The 21,092-nt window shown below is 44.1% G+C and overlaps 1 protein-coding gene across 1 annotated transcript in view; it reads right to left on the minus strand.

The window, feature by feature from the left end:
* Nucleotides 1-21,092, minus strand: part of TBX21 (T-box transcription factor 21) — a 110,523-nt gene that overhangs the window by 43,297 nt on the left and 46,134 nt on the right. Inside the window, exon 2 of the mRNA XM_068263111.1 lies at nucleotides 14,060-14,214. Coding sequence (XP_068119212.1) covers nucleotides 14,060-14,214 — 155 coding nt within the window. The remainder of the gene's footprint in view (nucleotides 1-14,059; nucleotides 14,215-21,092) is intronic.

Below are 21,092 nucleotides of genomic sequence, written 5' to 3' on the forward strand. Positions count from 1 at the left end.
TTCCGAGCACTGTACTGTGGGCCAGGTCCACACGAAATTACATTTACACGACCTCGCGCAGACCTGCCGGGTGGCCTTCCTCTGCCTCTGCCACTACCTCTTCCTCTTCCTCTACCTGTTTTGTCCATATTGGGTATGCACGGAGTGGTATATCACACTGCGTGCACTCACGTAGGTAGGTGGGTTCACTTAACTGCACAGGTATGCGCACTGATGCGGTGGGTTCACTGAACAGAACAGGTATACAGTGGCGGGTTCACAGAACAGGTATGCAGTGGCAGGATCACTGAACACAATAGGTATGCAGTGGCGTGTTCACTAAACAGGTATACAGTGGCGGGTCCACTGAACAGAACAGGTATACAGTGGCGGGTTCACAGAACAGGTATACAGTGGCGGGTCCACTGAACAGAACAGGTATACAGTGGCGGGTCCACTGAACAGAACAGGTATACAGTGGCGGGTCCACTGAACAGAACAGGTATACAGTGGCGGGTTCACAGAACAGGTATACAGTGGCGGGTCCACTGAACAGAACAGGTATACAGTGGCGGGTTCACAGAACAGGTATGCAGTGGCAGGATCACTGAACAGAACAGGTATGCAGCGGCGTGTTCACTAAACAGGTATACAGTGGCGGGTCCACTGAACAGAACAGGTATACAGTGGCGGGTCCACTGAACAGAACAGGTATACAGTGGCGGGTCCACTGAACAGAACAGGTATACAGTGGCGGGTCCACTGAACAGAACAGGTATACAGTGGCGGGTCCACTGAACAGAACAGGTATACAGTGGCGGGTCCACTGAACAGAACAGGTATACAGTGGCGGGTTCACAGAACAGGTATACAGTGGCGGGTCCACTGAACAGAACAGGTATACAGTGGCGGGTTCACAGAACAGGTATGCAGTGGCAGGATCACTGAACACAATAGGTATGCAGTGGCGTGTTCACTAAACAGGTATACAGTGGCGCGTCCACTGAACAGAACAGGTATACAGTGGCGGGTTCACTGAACAGGTATACAGTGGCGGGTCCACTGAACAGAACAGGTATACAGTGGCGGGTTCACAGAACAGGTATGCAGTGGCAGGTTCACTGAACACAACAGGTATGCAGTGGCAGGTTCACTGAACACAACAGGTATGCAGTGGCGGGTTCACTGAACAGGTATACAGTGGCGGGTCCACTGAACAGAACAGGTATGCAGTGGCGGGTTCACTGAACAGGTATACAGTGGCGGGTCCACTGAACAGAACAGGTATACAGTGGCGGGTTCACAGAACAGGTATGCAGTGGCAGGTTCACTGAACACAACAGGTATGCAGTGGCAGGTTCACTGAACACAACAGGTATGCAGTGGCGGGTTCACTGAACAGGTATACAGTGGCGGGTCCACTGAACAGAACAGGTATACAGTGGTGGGTCCACTGAACAGAACAGGTATACAGTGGCGGGTCCACTGAACAGAACAGGTATACAGTGGCGGGTTCACAGAACAGGTATACAGTGGCGGGTCCACTGAACAGAACAGGTATACAGTGGCGGGTTCACAGAACAGGTATGCAGTGGCAGGATCACTGAACAGGTATGCAGTGGCAGGATCACTGAACAGGTATGGAGTGGCAGGATCACAGTACAGGTATGCAGTGGGCTGAGGGCTCACTGAACAGAACAGGTATGCAGTGGCAGGATCACTGAACAGGTATGGAGTGGCAGGATCACAGTACAGGTATGCAGTGGGCTGAGGGCTCACTGAACAGAACAGGTATGCAGTGGCAGGATCACTGAACAGGTATGCAGTGGCAGGATCACTGAACAGGTATGCAGTGGCAGGATCACAGTACAGGTATGCAGTGGGCTGAGGGCTCACTGAACAGAACAGGTATGCAGTGGCAGGATCACTGAACAGGTATGGAGTGGCAGGATCACAGTACAGGTATGCAGTGGGCTGAGGGCTCACTGAACAGAACAGGTATGCAGTGGCAGGATCACTGAACAGGTATGCAGTGGCAGGATCACTGAACAGGTATGCAGTGGCAGGATCACAGTACAGGTATGCAGTGGGCTGAGGGCTCACTGAACAGAACAGGTATGCAGCCAGGAAGAAGTTAAGCCTAACTAATCTTTCCCTATATGAGAGACTGCAGCAGCTCGCCCTACTCTCACTAATGCAGGCACACGAGTGGCCGTAATGGCCGCCGCTGCCTGCCTTATATAAGGGGGGGGGTGGGGCTCCAGGGGCTAGTGTAGCCTAATTGGCTACACTGGGCCTGCTGACTGTGATGTAGAGGGTCAAAGTTGACCCTCAGTGCATTATGGGGCGAACCGAACTTCTTCCGCAAAAGGTTCGCGTGCGGTACCCGCACGCGAACCACCTACGTTCGCGCGAACCACGTTCGCCGGCGAACCGTTCGGCCCAACTCTACCGTCAACCACTATATAGCATTGCGTACTCTGCCAGTCAGTGTGTATATTGCTGGGATCAGTAATACTCCACTCAACGTCAACCACTATATGAGCTCACCATGAGTTCCTCAGACCTCCGCTGTGAGCAGCACTCCCAACAGCAACAGCCAACGCCCCACGCAAGCTATAACATCCACCCCAGCAGCCAGTGGTCAGCAGCAGCCCTTCCCGGCGGAGAACGTTGTGTCCATCGGTCCGGCGCCAGAGCGATTATTGAGGGCTGCCATTGAGGAGATGATGGGGCCTGATGTGGAGGAGGAGGTCGGGCTCAGGCCAGCATCCCAAGTTAATGTTGAGGACGATGAGGGGTCTGTGTCTGGGGATGTTGGGGTGGCAGAGGTGGTGGGTGGGTCAGACTCAGGAGAAGAGTTGTATGATGAGGATGATGATCGGGACCATCTGTATGTGCCTCAGAGTCCGAACCCGGAAAACATGTTGTATCGTGTGTTTAGGTACTAAAATCTGCGTTCCCACTTCCCAGTACTGCCCGGGTCCACGGATCCATATAATTTTTTGGGCAGCACTATCAAACTGTGGTACTATGAGTGAGTTGCCATGGTCCTTCTGTGCTGTCACACTCACCGTCTGTCTGCAGATGGATTGTTCAACACAGCTACGCCATCTGACATGTAGTCCTTGACCATCTTCTCCAGGCGATTGGTGTTGGAGGACGTGGAACTGCCCGATTGCTGTTCTGTGGGCTGCTGCATGGGTGTCAGAAAATGTTCCCACTCCAAGGACACTGCCAATACCATTCCCTTTTGGGCACTAGCAGCAGCTTGTGTTCTTTGCTGCCCTCCTGGTCCTCCTGGGTTTGCTGAAGTCAGTCTGTCGGCGTACAACTGGCTAGAGAAGGAGGAGGATGTCAATCTCCTCTCTAAAGTCTCCATCCTCAAGGGCCTGCTGGAATTGTTCCATTTTTGACCTGTCTGACACTTTCTTCAATCAGTTTTTTAACATTGTGTTTGTATAAACTGGGTATAAACCCAGTAATTGGTGTTGTCCAGAATAATGAATAATAATGAATAGTGAATAATGCGCGGGCTGCGTTCAATGCAGTCTAGCATGAATTGAGCCATGTGTGCCAGAGAATCCTGCCAGACTCCTCTGTCTTCATGTTCTTGTGAACGTTGAGATTGTTGTGATGCACCATATTCGTCACCAGCATCACTTTCTTCCTCTTCTGCTGTCCATTCCCGCTAAATTGTGGAAGTCCAACGTGCACCGCTCTGTCCCTCGGCAGTGGGGGCATCCAATTCCTGCTCCAACTCCAGCTGTTCCTCGTCCTGTTCTTTGTCATAGCTGGGACCAGCGTTTCCTGAGGCAGGTTGCCTGATGTTGGTATCATCACGCTGATCGTTTTCATCTTCAGATTCCCCCACTTGCATCATGCCAGCGGTTTCCATCTTCAACATTGATTTCTTCAGTAAACACAGCAGTGGTATTGTAATGCTGACTGTAGAGTTGTCACTGCTCAGTCACAAGCAACGTGGATTGCTCAAAATTTTGGAGGACTTGGCAGAGATCCAACATGGTGGCCCAATCAGATCCACAGAAGCTTGGTAGCTAGCTGCTGGAATGCGCCTCGGCACTGCGCAAAAGCGTGCTAGCATGTGCAGCGTAGAATTCCAGCGCGTAGGGAGGGACATCACCCAGCGAGCGATGGTGCGCTAGATTGAAGCGCTCCTGCATCTCTTGGTGAGTCCTTCAGAAGCGGTACTGGACTTTTAAAAATGTTTGGTTTTTTTTCCTTCAACAGAAGATCTGCCACGTTGGAGTGAGGAGGACGCCGCCGACCCCGACACCAAGCTGAACCCCGGCGAACTCCAAGCAGAGGATCTTCAGGAACCCTCAAGGCTTTGAGCAAGCTGAGGAGGATCAGCAGTCCTGACGAGACCTCTCCTCATATGTGACTGTGTGCAGTGGAGTAGAGCTCCCCAGAACAACCTCTCACTTGTCACTTTGTCACTGGTCACTTTGTCACTTTGTCACTTTGTCACTTGTCACTTTGTCACTTGTCACTTTGTCAGTCACTTTGTCACTTTGTCACTTTGTCACTGGTCACTTTTCACTTTGTCACTTGTCACTTGGTCACTTGTCACTTGGTCACTTGTCCAGATGATCTCGGTACACCTCCTGCGATTCAAATTCCTGCACACATTGCTCTGGGATTTGGGTGTGATGAATGATGCATCTAACTGGCCACCGGAGGCAATTAAGGCCTTCAAAACATTGAAAGCAGCTTTCTGTTCCGCCCCCATTTTGCGTCATGTTGAGTTGTTGACGTCATGTTCATCCTCGGCCTCGCCTTGCATTTCAGTGCGAGGTGCATTTTCCACAGAAAAAGGTTGTGAATCCGGGCACAACATTTGTGGCTGTTCCATTGACCTTTCACAGGTAGAAGATTGTGGGGGTGGGAATAGCTCCTCCGAATAGCCCATTGTGTCCTGAAAACTACTCATTGCATTGCTTTGCGCATGCATTTTTTTGTCCTCATGCAAGGCCTGAGTTGCGCCTGAAAGCGTGGCCTTCTCCTCCTGCGCCTCCTCCTGTTCCATCACGTCTGCTGCTGCTGGGTTAGCATTGCCGCCCGGTCCCTGTTTATTGAACCTCTTATCTTTATTACATTTATGACTGCATGGCGGTACAAAGCATGCTATCCGCACGCTTCTTGTCCTCATGCAAGGCCTGGGTTGTTGTGTCTCAAAGCGTGGCCTTCTCCTCCTGCGCCTCCTCCTGTTCCATCACGTGTGCTGCTGCTGCTGCTGCTGGGTTAGCGTTGCCGGTCCCTGTTTATGGAACCTCTCATCTTTATTACATTTATGACTGCATGGCGGTAAAAAGCATGCTATCCGCACGCTTCTTGTCCTCATGCAAGGCCTGGGTTGTTGTGTCTCAAAAAGCGTGGCCTTCTCCTCCTGCGCCTCCTCCTCCTGTTCCATCACGTGTGCTGCTGCTGGTGCTGGGTTAGCGTTACCGGTCCCTTTTCCTGGAACCTCTTCTCTGTATTACATTTATGACTGCATGGCGACAAAAAGCATGTTACCTGTGCAAAGAAACATGACATTTTCCACATTTAAAAGACAAATTTTCCTTTGAAACTTTACAATCAATTTTCTCAAAAACTATAAGCTCTTTTTCAAATATTTTTTTTCCTCTTGTACCCACTCCCAAGGTGCACATACCCTGCAAATTTGGGGTATGTAGCATGTAAGGAAGCTTTACAAAGCACGAAAGTTCGGGTCCCCATTGACTTCCATTATGTTCGGAGTTCGGCGCGAACACCCGAACATCGCGCGATGTTCGGCGAACGTTCGCGAACCCGAACATCTAGGTGTTCGCCCAACACTACCTGCCACCCTCCCCTGCTGTCACCTCTATACCTGGATTTCGCCTTCCTCTGGATCAACAGGGGTATCTGGGGGACGGGCTGGAGATGTACTTTGTACTGGTTGAACTCGATGGACGTATGTCTTTTTTCAACCAAAATAACTATGTAACTATGTAACTATGTAACTATACCACCTTCCTCTCCCCTACTGTCACCTCTCTGCCACCCTCCCCTCCTGTTACCTATCTGCCATCCTCTACTCTCCTGATGTCACCTCTCTTCTGATGGGTGTAGCCAGCCAATTGGGCATGCTAACTGGATTTCTTGTGTGGGCATGCTGCCAACTGTGTTGTGTGGGTGGGTTATGCTGTGTAATTGTTTTATTTTGGTGGGCATGCTAATGTAACTGTTATTTGGATGGCCATGCTGTGTTAGGCTAGCTCACAATCGAATCCTACAATAGTCTAATATCCTAACATATTATTATTACATCAGAGAACGCATGTGCTGTGTCCCGACCTCCATGCCTCTCCCAGACACGGACCCGGCATAGCCTCTCTGCCTCCGCTAAGCGCCACCGCCATCCTTGTGCAGCATGGATCTCTACACGCTACCGGCACATCTCTGGCACAGCAACATATGGGACATGTAAGCAGCCCTATGGGCATGGACATTTGTTTCTACTTGCACTAAGCATCTGCCTTTTGACGATTGCCCCAGCTGCTGGCTTGCTCTCTAATCCTACACTGCATTTATTGATGCCAAGTGCTTTGCATGCATCAGCATCCATTATGATTATGGAACAGGTTTCTTGACAAGGACTTGCTTGCTATTGCTTCAAGCTGTTTGCTGACCAATAACACTGTGACAAGCGTAGTCACTGCTGGTTGTGTACCGTCTGTTGAATACATCTGCCGGATGATTCCAACACCTGTTGATCTTTGTGTGGATGGGTCTGGCTCTGGTCAATCGTGAATTCTGTGCCGGTTGTGGTTGTTGAACTTTGATCCAGCAATACAGGTCTTCCTTCTTCAAGTGGACTTACTAGCCACATGCAAGCAATTGCGTTACAACAAGCATTATAGCAATGATCTCATTCCCATATGGACTGACTTGGATTAACTGGCTGTAGTGCAGAGCAGATGCATAAAACTGTGTGAGCTGATATCTTGTATTCAAATCAAGCTTGCTATGAGGCGAGTGAAGCGACAACATATGCTTCACTACTAGGACTGAATCTCATTGTGGGCCCCTTTGAGCAATTTTATATCATTTCATATAGTGGAGGTGACAACGCAATAGTATCGCGGGAGTATCTGGGTTGTCTGGGGGCAAAGGGGGAGGTTTATGGGGGTGCGGGGGGGGGGGCACATTTTTTAAGTATGTTATTAGTATTGATACAGTGGCTTGCAAAAGTATTCGGCCCCCTTGAAGTTTTCCACATTTTGTCATATTACTGCCACAAAAATGAATCAATGTTATTGGAATTCCACGTGAAAGACCAATACAAAGTGCTGTACACGTGAGAAGTGGAATGAAGATCATACATGATTCCACATTTTTTTTACAAATCAATAACTACAAAGTGGGGTGTGCGTAATTATTCAGCCCCCTTTGGTCTCAGTGCAGTCAGTTGCCCATAGACATTGCCTGATGAGTGCTAATGACTAAATAGAGTGCACCTGTGTGTAATCTAATGTCAGTACAAATACAGCTGCTCTATGATGGCCTCAGAGGTTGTCTAAGAGAATATTGGGAGCAACAACACCATGAAGTCCAGACAGGTCAGGGATCAAGTTATTGAGAAATTTAAAGCAAGCTTAGGCTACAAAAAGATTTCCAAAGCCTTGAACATCCCACGGAGCACTGTTCAAGTGATCATTCAGAAATGGAAGGAGTATGGCACAACTGTAAACCTACCAAGACAAGGCTGTCCATCTAAACTCACAGGCCGAACAAGGAGAGTGCTGATCAGAAATGCAGTCAAGAGGCCCATGGTGACTCTGGACAAGCTGCAGAGATCTACAGCTCAGGTGGGGGAATCTGTCCATAGGACAACTATTAGTCGTGCACTGCACAAAGTTGGCCTTTATGGAAGAGTGGCAAGAAGAAAGCCATTGTTAACAGAAAAGCATAAGAAGTCCTGTTTGCAGTTTGCCACAAGCCATGTGGGGGACACAGCAAACATGTGGAAGAAGGTGCTCTGGTCACATGAGACCAAAATGGAACTTTTTGGCCAAAATGCAAAATGCTATGTGTGGCGGAAAACTAACACTGCACATTACTCAGAATGCACCATCTCTACTGCCAAATATGGTGGTGGCAGCATCATGCTCTGGGGGTGCTTCTCTTCAGCAGGGACAGAGAAGCTGGTCAGAGTTGATGGGAAGATGGATGGAGCCAAATACAGGACAATCTTGGAAGAAAACCTCTTGGAGTCTGCAATAGACTTCAGACTGGGGCGGAGGTTCACCTTCCAGCAGGACAATGACCCTAAACATAAAGCCAGGGCAACAATGGAATGGTTTAAAACAAAACATATTCATGTGTTAGAATGACCCAGTCAAAGTCCAGATCTAAATCCAAACGAGAATCTGTGGCAAGATCTGAAAACTGCTGTTCACACACTCTGTCCATCTAATCTGACTGAGCTGGAGCTGTTTTGCAAAGAAGAATGGGCAAAGATTTCAGTCTCTAGAAGTGCAAATGTCTGGTAGAGACATACCCTAAAAGACTGGCGGCTGTAATTGCAGCAAAAGGTGGTTCTACAAAGTGTTGACTCAGGGGGCTGAATAATTACGCACACCCCACTTTGCAGTTATTGATTTGTAAAAAATGTTTGGAATCATGTATGAGTTTCGTTCCACTTCTCACGTGTACACCACTTTGTATTGGTCTTTCACGTGGATTTCCAATAAAATTGATTCATGTTTATGGCAGTAATGTGACAAAATGTGGAAAACTTCAAGGGGGCCGAATACTTTTGCAAGCCACTGTACATATAAGACTAATAAAGTTTTTTTGATACATTTATTAAAGTTGTTTTTGAGTGATTTGTGCTCAACCGGGTCATACCCATTTCCTTACTTATCTCACCGTTTTTTTTTACATATTATTATTACATATTTATACAGTGCTGACATCTTCTATAGCACTTTACATAGCACATAGTCACTTCCCTCAGAGGAGCGCACAATTGAATCCCTACTATAGTCATATACAGAGGTAGCTGTCACATTGGGGGCGTGTATGCAAATAATCAGCACCGGGTGTCAAATACCCTAGGTACGCCACTGCCATAGACACACCAGGGAAATAAGAAAATGGTATACTTACCTACCATAATTTTCATTTCCTGGTGCATCTTCATGGCAGCATTAGTTACCTACCCTTTATTGGCTCGGAACTGAAAGGTAAGGAATAGTGAGGAGGAGACACCTGGGCTCTTCTCTGACAGCAAGTTTGTTTCAGTGTCAGTTGAGGAGCAGAAATGACATTAAACCTACAAACGTTCATTCCAGTAATACCTTTAATGACTAACTGTACATGGTTTATTGCAAGCTTCCGAAACGTTAAACCCGAACTGAAAATGATTAGTCAAAATAAACCTACATAGATCATACTTACCTCCCATGTGGTCAACTTCTCAATCTCTTTCTCCTATCCTGTGACCTGTTTGTTCACTGTGATCGATGGAATTCTCCATTCTCCATTTGAAAAGTGGCAATGACCCTGTAAAAGCTTCCGGGTCAGCATACTGTTAAACTGTATTATCGTCCACTTGTGTCACAGGGAAACATGAACTTGCTCATCAGTTGTCCTTTCAGCTGTAACGGACAGCAACTGATATATCACTGACAGTAACTGATATACAGTATTTCAGTTTTGTCTAAATCTTAAAGGGAACCTGTACTGAGTAAAATTATTTAAAATAAACACATGAGGTAACTTCAAATGAACATTACATAGTTACCTTGCCATCAGTTCCTCTCAGAAGCTCACCATTTTCTTCTGACAATAATCCCTTCCAGTTCTGACAACATTTTGTCAGAACTGAAATATATCAGTTGCTGTCAGTTATAGCTGAGAGGAGAAGAGAACTGATGTGTCCATGTTTCCCTATGGCTCAAGTGACGATGTTACAGTTTAACAGTGTGCTGACCAGAAAGCTGTTATGGGGTAATGACCATTTTCAAAATGGAGGACAGAGAATTTAACTGATCACAGTGGACGAACAGGACGCAGGAGAGGAGAAAGATTGATAAGTAGAGTACACGGGAGGTAAGTATGACTTGTGCATGTTTATTTTGACTTTTAATTTTCAGTTCAGGTTTTCTTTAAGAATCGTAAGAAGAAAATGGTGAGCTTCTGAGAAGAACCAATGGCAAGGTAAGTATTTAATATTCATTTACAGGTAGATGTGTTTATTTTAAATAATTTTACTTGGTTCAGGTTCCTCTTAAAGGACTTAAGAGGCCAACTGTGTAAAAAAAGTTAATTACTTGCCTCTCCGTTTCAGGCACGGAGGACGCCGTCCGCGCCCTCCGTGCCGCTCCGTCGGGTCCCCCCGCTCATTATCCCCCCGGGCCGGCTCCGTAGCGTGGATCGGAGGGGTTGGCCCTAGAGCTGCGCAGCCGCATTCGCGGCCAGGCGGACTGCGCAGCCGCGGCCCGAGGAAGCGGCCATCTTTGGAGGGGAAGGAGAGCCTGACCCGGGCCGTGGGGTCGGGAGCCGGCCTGGGGGGGTAATGAGCAGGGGGACCCGGCGGAGCGGCACGGAGGGCGCGGACGGCGTCCTCCGTGCCTGAAACAGAGAGGCAAGTAATTAACTTTTTTTTACATAGTTGGCCTCGTAAGTCCTTTAAGGTTCTTTTTCAGGCATTCAGAACTGTAACAGAACCATACACAACTGTATCAGGACCCTATTGTATTGTTCTGATACAGTTCTGTACAATGCCTGAAGAAGAAACTTAAAGTTTTGAAAGCTTGCAATAAACCATGTACAGTTAGTCATTAACCACTTCAGGACCTCAGGCTTACACCCCCCTAGTGACCAGGCCATTTTTACAATGCAGGGCTGTGCAGCTTGGTCAGTGTGCTGCACCGCCCTACAACTCAGCACACAAAATATTTTTTCCTCCTTTTAGTGTCCTTAAAGTGAACCGAGCACCTTTTTAGCACTCAGGACATTTCTATAGCACATGAAAAATGCATGCCAACAATCTGTTTCATTATTAAAATAAACTTTCATTTTACCTTGTATTTTACAATCAAAGTAGTTTTATTAGCCTGTTTCAGCAGCCTGACCATCAGCAGAGATCTCAGGAAGCTAATTGTTTTATTGAGCTAATTACCCAGAAGAAAACAATGCCTTTTCATCAACAAAGGGGGTGGGTAATTAGGATTGTATCTTCAAAGACATTGTGTGTGTGTCAACAGTCCTAATTACCCACCCCCTTTGTTGATGAAAAGGTATGGTTTTCTTCTGGGTAATTAGCTCAATAAAACAATTAGCTTCCTGAGATCTCTGCGGACGGTCAGGCTGCTGAAACAGGCTAATAAAACTACTTTGATTGTAAAATGAAAGTTTATTTTAATAATGAAACAGATTGTTGTCATGCATTTTTCATGTGCTATAGAAATGTCCTGAGTGCTAAAAAGGTGCTCGGTTCACTTTAATAGGACACTCTGCCAGAGGTATCTGAACGCTTCTGTAATTTTTTATTTATTTTCTTTTACTGAGTAAAGGGAGGCTTTTTCCTCCCTCCCTCCTCCCTCTCTCTCCCTCCCCCCTGTGCCATCCTAAATCGCCATAGGATGGCGATCGGCACTGCTCCCTGTCTCTCATAGGCATCAGCCTATGAGAGGCCACACAGATCGAGCCGCTCTCAGGGACAGCCCAGTGTCCCTCGTACAGCGCTGCAGGAGATAGATAGTACAGTGCGCTGTACAATTGTAAACAAAGGGGAATGCTTTCCCCTGTCGGCTCTTAACAGTCTGCTAGCCACGATCACGGCTAGCAGGTTGCTCCGTGAACCAGCAGGGAGCGATTGCACATGTGCGCACGCGTTCCCTGCGAAACTGCAGCTCCAGGACTTGACGCCAATCTGTGTTAGGTGGTCTTGGGGCTGCCGCCGTGGTCACACCCATTGGCGTGACGCGGTCATTAGGTAATTAAAGATATCACCGGAATCAATGTTTGTTGGTTTAATGTCTGCATTTCTTCTCTCACAGGTACTATATTTAACTCTGTAGTTTGGGAGAAAAGGCAGTAAGTCATGAAATATTGCCCACTAGTGCTACCATGGAAATCCACTGTCAGTATGAGTTTCTATTCAGATTATTACAAAACTGTATCTGTGACTGGTTTTATTTTGGTTTAGTTCACAGGGTCAGTTGAACTGACAGTTACCAAGTGTTTGTCACCCAGTTCAACTGCCAATCTGCCAAGGAGTGGCCGGTTACTGTGAGGTAGACTGACGCTGCACATAGCATCTTGTAGGCAGCTTCCACCAGCTGAAATGTACATGCATAGGTACAAAGCTGTTCCAACACAGGTATTACTGGAGAGAGGGGAGGAGGTAAAATCATGTAGATATGGATCAATGACAAATCTAAACACTGCAAAATGGCAGCTTTTGCTCTATTTATACACAAAATACCGCTAGCCATGAAAGGATTACACTGAAGGGGTTTCCAGCCATTTTTTCATGCTGAGCTCTGGGTAATAATGAGGATTTGGGTTTTGCCTACTAGGTCAAGTTCTTATATATAGTTGACTATAATAATTTTTATATGTAAACTGCATTTGTATGTGCACATAAAATCTGTATGATAGTGGATGGTCCTTTGGGAAGGAAGGGGCAAAGTGAGGCTGACTAACATAAAATGCAACGTGCAGGCTCGTATCTGCAGCTGCAAGTGTCATGTTCCATGCTCCGGTGTTGGATGGAGCAGGTGGTTGGACAGTTCAGGTCAGGTAAAGTTCAGAGATGTGTCAGTCAGTAGAAAGGCATTCCCATAGACACTAGAGTTTACAAAATGGGACTCCTATTATTTAGGGTAAAAATTTAAATAGGAGGAGCACACAAATCAATGAAGCAATTACATGCAGTACTTACATGTGATTTATGAATTGTGACATATGAGGTTTTGTGTATATTTATTTTATAATTATAATCTTATACCCATGTTTTTTTACAGGTAAACCTGAACAAAGCACAGCAAGACAGAAAACAACAAAAAACAAATAGCACACAAATAAAAAAAAGGGAGAAAAGAAAGAAGAAGAAGAAGCAGAAAAGGAAGAGGAAATAGAATGGAACAAGAGAGAGGAGAAGGAGGGAAAAAAGGTAAAGGGTAAAAAAAGAAGAAAGGGAAAAGAAGAGGGCAGAAAGAGACATCCCAGGCAGAAAGTTAGCAAGTTATCCGTCATACTGGGTAGAGTATTATTATAATCATCTAAACAGGCAGGGGACCCCAATGTCCTAACCCAGCAGTCAGGCAGGAATCTTCTGGGTATATGACCCCGACTCTGACATAACTTCTTGGGCCAAAAGCCTGTCACGCCCATCCAGCCCAGACCAGCTACTAAACCACCCACTCCACCACCTCTTGCAGCATGGCCCAGTGGATTGAATCGGTAAAGTCTGTAATCTAGCTTTTCCTCCCCATTAAATATTTATATCCATTTCTGCTATGATAATTCCATTTATGTATACATTTTCTCATATCCATCTACATTTATTTTTAATTTTCACATCTTTTTTAGATATTATCCTACAGTAATTTATGATTTGAATCTACTGGAAATATCACAAGCCCATAATGAGACACAATGATTCTGATTATGGGGCAACAAACTATTCCCTACTTACAAACAGGTTGCATTCCCGGGGATTAATTTGCAAGTTGAATCCTGTGTTAAATGCGGTGAAACATGGATAAATGATTTACTTTCGGACAACTCTGAATTTGGACATAAAGTATAATCTTTGATTTTGGGTTGTTTTCAACATGCTTTTAATTTGTTTTAAACTACTTACAGCAGTTACACAAAATGTAACAACAAAAATAAGTAATAACAAGAGCAGCACAGTATAATTTGTACATGGAGACAACTTTGTATGTATGAAAAATGAACTCAAGTTATGTGTAAGTAGGGGACTGTCTGTATTGTGTTTTTAACTGAATGACTCACGCATGGTTGATAATTGATATAACCTAACTTCAGCATTAAAGTCACTTTGTATTCTCACCTGGAGTGTTGCCCTCGGCCTTGCCAAACTGAATCCATTTCCCTCCTTGGAATCTCCAGTGATTCTGGTCTGCCATAACCACATCCACATGTAGAGTGTATTGAGCCAGCGGATCCAGGTCTGACAAATGATAACTCAGGAATGGAAACATACGCCTGCAAGAAGGAATGCACAACATACCCAAAAGCATTATTATTATATATTTGTCAATTCCTGTATTGTATTATTTACTGTATGAAACGACCACTGTCAAAAAAACGATTCTAAAATGTCAAGTACATCCATGTAAAATGCACTGTAAATTATTTTTTTCAGAGGGAATTCCCACAATTTCCTGTATTCTTTTCAAAAACTCTCCATGGAAAGGACCTATACAAAGATGGCAGCCATACTGCTTACTATTGTACATACTATACTGGCAGTTAGACTGTGCTACTGCTGTACAGGTAGGGCTTTTTAAAATAAAGGAAATCCTGCAAATCCTCCATGAGGCGTTGGACTACTACAAAACTCCTTAGTACAAGGTTCAGTGTTGTTAAATTATTACTTACTGTGACAGCTGCCTCAGAAAAGAGTCATTTACAGTGCAATTTACCCTGAAACAAACATGCACCTTACACCCATGTGACATATATATTTAACATTTTAACCAGTTTCCCCTTAAAAACCAGAGCAATTTTCACACATCACGCTCCTCCTATTCATTTGCCACTAACTTTATTGCTACTTATCACACCAAAACATTTTCTTTTAGCAGTACTTTTTGTTAAAAATTATTTTATTTTATATGTATTTTAAAGGAAAGAAGAATAAAAAAAATAAAAAAAATCATTATTTCTCAGCTTTCAGCCATTATAATTCTAAAATGAATTGTGTTATGATAGATAAAACCCCCACATTTAATTAAGGTGTATCTTTCCATTATATGTTTCTTAATACTGTATCAATAAATACAAGCCCTAATTTGCAAAATAATAGTGATATAATCTAATAACATACATATAAAAAAAAGCTGAGCCCCTAAGGTAACTATTTATGGATTTTTTTTTTTAATACTGTCATTTTTTTTTACAATTGTTCAATTTTGGTAAATGTAGGGGAGGGGGAAATAAGGGGTTAAAATTAATGGGGGATTTAATAATTTTTTTATTTATTTAAATATATGTAGTGGTGTATTTTGTACTGTGTACTGAACAGACCACAGGCATCTCATTGATGACGGTGCTCATTTACCACAGGCACTTTGATCGGCTTTAGTAACATATGTTCCTATTTACCAATCATTACCCTGCTGCAGGGGTGGAGGGTCCTGTGCAAACAGCACGATATATGTATCTACGCCCCTGGTGCTGTAGTGAAGTCTGCAGGGGCGTAGATACACGATGCAGCGGTTCTGTACTGGTTAAAGTTTTTCATGATGGTGATCCTTTAAGGGACAACTGAAGCAAGAGGGATATGGAGGCTGCCATATTTATTTCCTTTTAAGCAAAGTGCTGCTTATATACACATTACTACTACTGTTTCTGCCTGCTTAACACCTTCCCCCCCCCCCCCCTCCACACACACATATGCACACGCACACAGAACCAGCACTCAGGGACAGTGCACCCCAAAAACCTCTAGCAGATCTGCAAAACGCTAGAGGTTTTTGAAACAGATTTTCAGAGCGATTCTAGGCATGTTTACAGAGGTTTTCTAAACATGCCTTGCGTGTTTTGGAGCGTTTTTGTGTAGCAGATTTCAAATACTGTTACAGTAAAGCAGTTACTGAACAGCTTCTGTAACAAAGACGCCTGGAAAACCGCTCTGATCTTGCGTTTTTCAGAGCTGTTTTCCACTTTCCTATACTTTAACATTGCGGCAGAAATGCCTCAGAAATCTAAAAAATGCTGCAGCCCCCGAGTTTGCGTTTGTGGAAAAAACTAGCCACTCTGGTGTGCACCAGCCCATTGAAATACATTAGCCAAGTGGTTTTCAAACAGCTAGCATTTTCAAAAACGCTGCAGAACCGCTCTGGTGTGCACCAGCCCTTAGACCGCATTGGGATAATCAGAAATGTCAAGAAGTGCATTCATTGCCTGTCATTGACCAGCTCTTTGCCGTACAGGCTGCTGCCAACTTATTCAGTTCACTTTTTCTCCTGAGTTTTCTCGTAGAAGATAATTTTTTATCTTTTCTTTAAAGTAACTTTTCAGAACCTTCCAATTGAAAAAGTACCAAAAAGTAGGAGAAAAAGTCCTACCAAAATTATTTTGTGTGTTTTGTTTTGCTTGCTGGTGGCTTAAAAGGCATTTTATTAATAAGGTATGAAAATATCACCTAGGAGAAAACTCAAGAGAAAAAGGTAATTACATATAGGCATATGTCTCTTTGTTTAAATAAAAAAAAAAAAAAAAAACGTAAAAAAATCATAACAATCCAAACAGCAGTCTCTGGCCCCTTAAAGCTAGAAACTGCTGGTACAAAAACCGGGCTTACCGACGACACACTGCACAGACTCACCGCTTCCGCCAATCTCTCCTCTCTCTCACCAATTACGGCTCACTCGCCCTGCTGTTGGTTTAACAGCAGAGCTCCATGAGCCGGCCAGGAGCAAATTTAATTGGCTCCCTGCTTTGTGATCACTTTGAGCCAATGAGATTGGCTCACAGTGATCCCACGGTCAGGAGCCAATGAAATCATCTCTTGACTGGCTCATGGAGCTCTGCCGTCACACCGACAGCAAGGCGAGTGAGCTGCAGTGGTAGGACAGCAGTGCGATCAGCGGTATGGGTGGGTCCATGGGGCGCGTGAAATGCAGAAGTTGAAATCTACGCCCTTGCAGGCTCAGGCGTACATAAGCAGGGTGTAGATTTCAACTTCGCTCAACCAAAAGAGGTTAATAAAATAAGAAATGTTACACAAGTCAGTAACACATTTGGCAATACAATAATAAGTTAAATAAATGTTATATATATGTGTTTATAAGTCATATTGTACCTCTAACCTACCTGAATGAGAAACCATTTATCTCTTCACTTACTTAAACTTTTTATAAAGACATTATGGAGGGCATGGGGAGGCTAAAATGCTTTATTACACACTGAGCAAGGAGACACTAGCCAGTATTTTAACCCTGAGGGCCTGATTAAGTTCACTTTTTTTCTCATAAATTTTCTCCTAGGCGATATTTTCACATTTTATCAATAAAGTGCAATTTAAAAGACAGCTGTAGTAAGAGGTATATAGAGGTGGCAATATTTAATACATTTTAAGCAATCCCGGTTGCTTGGTAGCCCTGCTGGTCTATTTGGCTGCAGTAGTATGTGAATCACATCAGAAACAAGCATGCAGCTAATCTTGTCAGATCTGCCAAAAATGTCAGAAACACCTGATCTGCTGTATGCTTCAGGGTCTATGGCTAAAAGTATTAGCGGCAGAGGATTAGCAGGATAGCCAGGTAACTGGTATTGCTTAAATGGAAATAAATATGGCAGCCTCCATATACCTCTCACTACAGTTGTCCTTTAAGTTACCAGCAAGTAAGAAAATGCTGAAAATAATGTTGACAGGACTTTTTCAGCAACTTTTTGGTACTTTTTTAATTTCAGGGTGCTGAAAAGTTACTTTAAACAGAAGATGAAAAATTATCTTTAAAGAGTAACTGTCAGGCTGCAGAAGCTAATTTAAACCTCTATTCTCCTGTGTTAAACAGTTTAGAAGGAAGCCCAAAAGCCATTAGTGAAGATAAAAATCTCAGTTACCTTTGATGTGTGCTTATCAGCAAGGCTGTTATTCTTAAGAAGACGCAAGCCGCATACCATACTGCAAAGCATTCTGGGGCTCTCCCCTCGGCTGCTAATGAGACGTTACAGCAGCTTGTAATCGCGTAGCACTGATAAATCTCGGGCAGAGTACACTGCAGGAGTCAGCTATTGTTCCTAGCCACATGGCTCATTAATATTCACTGCACACTGTGTTGTTCAAGTACAAGCTTATCTGTGATCAGGAAGCAGGCAGGACATGACGACACATTTGACAGAAAAACATGGAGCCTGCCATGAGCTGTCAGGAGCATCTATCTCTGCATATACTATATACAAATTCTGTGAAATCCAAACGTGGACAGTGAAATGCATATGTAATGTAAGTACAGCCAATCTTTAGCTACTGATATATGTGTTTATTTTCTCTGAGACCTTATACCTAACAGCTCCTCTTTAAGGAGTAAACTAAAAAAATGAATTGGATTGGGTCCTGAAACTTGATTTGCAGCTGCAGTACTGGCCACAAAGAGTTAATCTATCATCAGCAGCATAAAGGAGGTATGCAGGGTCAGCTCTGTGTGCTAATGTCCCCAATCAGCACCTCCTGTACTCCCAGTGGGTGATGATAGGGACAGGAACATAGGCTGCTGTTCCGCCCAGCCATACTACATCTGGTACAGGAAGACAGCAATGGAAACCCTACCAGCAAAAAAAATCCCCCAAACAATAATAATCCAAAAAACTTTCTTGTGCAATGCACAAACACACAAGTATTAGATTTAACACTGTTCTTGGTACCCTGGGTTTCTTATTACAGTATATCTTTTTGAAGAAGATTCAGCTGAGAGTACTTTCACAGGAAGTGTTTCAATATCCTGGATTCAAATATAACTTTTGATTTCAGAATATTCAGCGAGTATTCCATAATGATAGGTTTCATTGAATCGGCCTGAATAGTGCTATAAAAATGTTTGTATTATTCAAAATGTGACGGGGATGTTTATGCCCATGTCTTTTATATAGTTGGCTTTCCATTCGAACCATATCATTTTAATGCCAAGAGAAATCCTGTTGTGTTTGTAAAATATAATTGCAGATTCAGATGGATAGCAGAAAGAATATAGCATGGTTATTACTGATCAAACTGATGCAGTGGTTAAAGGCAAAGCTTGCTCTGGTTTTGATCTAGCTGGGACTAAGCAAAGTATGATAAGTATAAAATGTGACAAATACAAATTATGAAAAGTTATCTCATGTAAAGTGACCCCAACACAAGGTTATAGAAGTACATGGCAATGGCAATAAAGAAATGACCCTGAACTAAAATAACAATGTAAAATACAGTCTGGTTTATTAAAAAATGTCAAGAAACAAATCATTGTGCACTGCAGTAACCTCACAACTCATCTTTCACTGACCTATTTCCAGCATCTGTGAAGAATGGAGGCGTTCCACTCAATAATAAAAATCTTAATTATATCTAGTAGTATTAAGGGTAAATAAAACTCTCTTGTGGTCTCAGAGTCTTATTTTCAACTTAAATTCTAACTCAGATGTGTAAACCGAAGATGAGTCAAGTGACCTAAGACCTTGGTAAAAAAAAATACGTACAAAAGAAGGACAGGAGGTCATTATAGTGGAGTTTTAAAGGCTATCGGTCTGTTGAATTGGTATTAGATGGAATACTCACAAATCAGGGTTGCCTGTCTGATAGCAACCAGCTTCAGTGCGTGTGGGGAATGCCCATCCTGCACTCGGGTAAATGGAAGGTCTCTCTCTGTGGGCTGGTCACTCTCTCTAAAAAATTGATGAGACTGTTGTCTAGTCCCTCCCAAGATAACACATGTATGGGAACGGAGATAATAGGTTCCCAATAAAGTATAAAACAATTAAAATTTGTCTAAAAAGAAAGGTAAAAAACTGCTTACCTATGGAAGGATGACAAAGACAATGGGCTTGATTCACTAAGCTGCCCTGTTGTAGCAGCGCAGCTTAATGAGAGCAGAGTGTTATAATGCCCTGTGCACGCTATGTGTGAAGTGAAATTAAACTGTGCTCATTTGGCAGCGCTGAAATTAATCAGACATTCCGCGACTACTGCGAATCACTCTACAGCAGCAGTACCCCTGCTACTCAGACGGATTCCGAAATTTACCTAGCAGAAATTCAATTACCCCGTTAATCAATGGAACAACGAGAAGCATTAGACGCTCGTCTCTCAGTGGATGAACTAAATATAGCGATTGCAAGCTTTCCAAACAAAAAAGCCCCAGGCCTCGACGGCCTTCCTAAGTGCATTTGAAACTGGCTCTCTTCCTAATTCTATGCAGGAGGTTCTGATTGTTGTCCTACCCAAACCTGGCAAGGACCCTCTATATTGTGATTCATACAGGCCAATCTCCCTTCTACCATCTGATATTAAAATACTAGCTAAGACTCTGGCTATCAGGCTAAACTCAGTAATAATATCTCTTATACATCCAGACCAACCAGGCTTTATGCCCGGCAAGAACACTGCTATGAACGTAAGACGCTTATGGACAAATATTCAAGCTAAACACCTAAATTCAGGTACCAGAGTAGTGGCCTCCTTGGATATGGCCAAAGCTTTTGATACAGTGGAGTGGCCGTATCTTAGGGCAGTCCTTGCCAGGTTTGGATTCGGAGAATCCTTTTGAAAATGGGTGCACATGCTTTATAAGTCTCCCAAAGCTAGGGTATGCACTAATGGTTGGATCTCTGAGTCCTTCTCCTTGAAACGTGGTACACTCCAGGGGTGCCCTCTCTCTCCTCTACTGTACGCTTTAGCTGTTGAACCCCTGGCCTGCCGTATTAGGTCCCATTCTCAAATTCGTGGTTTTTCCACTGCTCACACTGAGGAAAAGATTGGGTTGTACGCCAACGACATGATCCTCTATCTCGCTGACCCGGGGGAGTCCCTAACCAATGCCCTAGACACCATTGAAGAATCTGGCTTTTACTCTGGCCTTAAACTTAACAAAACCAAGTCGGTTCTTATGTATATAGACCGACCCCCTGTCGAAACTGGCCCCTCTATTCACGGGCTTCGTGTAGTTCAATCATTTAAATACCTTGGGGTCCAAATCAGCCTGCCTCCCTGCACATAATTACACGCAGAAGTTCTCCCTCTGTTACAGCTAATCCAATCCAAATGCAAAACATGGCCTAAGCTATATCTATCAATTACAGGTAAAATTAGTCTGGTCAAAATGGTGTTGCTACCCAAAATTTTATATATCTTGCACTTTTTTAAGCGTCTTCGCTCG

Source organism: Hyperolius riggenbachi, chromosome 12 (assembly GCF_040937935.1).
Source record: "Hyperolius riggenbachi isolate aHypRig1 chromosome 12, aHypRig1.pri, whole genome shotgun sequence".
In the NCBI taxonomy this organism is placed as follows: domain Eukaryota; kingdom Metazoa; phylum Chordata; class Amphibia; order Anura; family Hyperoliidae; genus Hyperolius; species Hyperolius riggenbachi.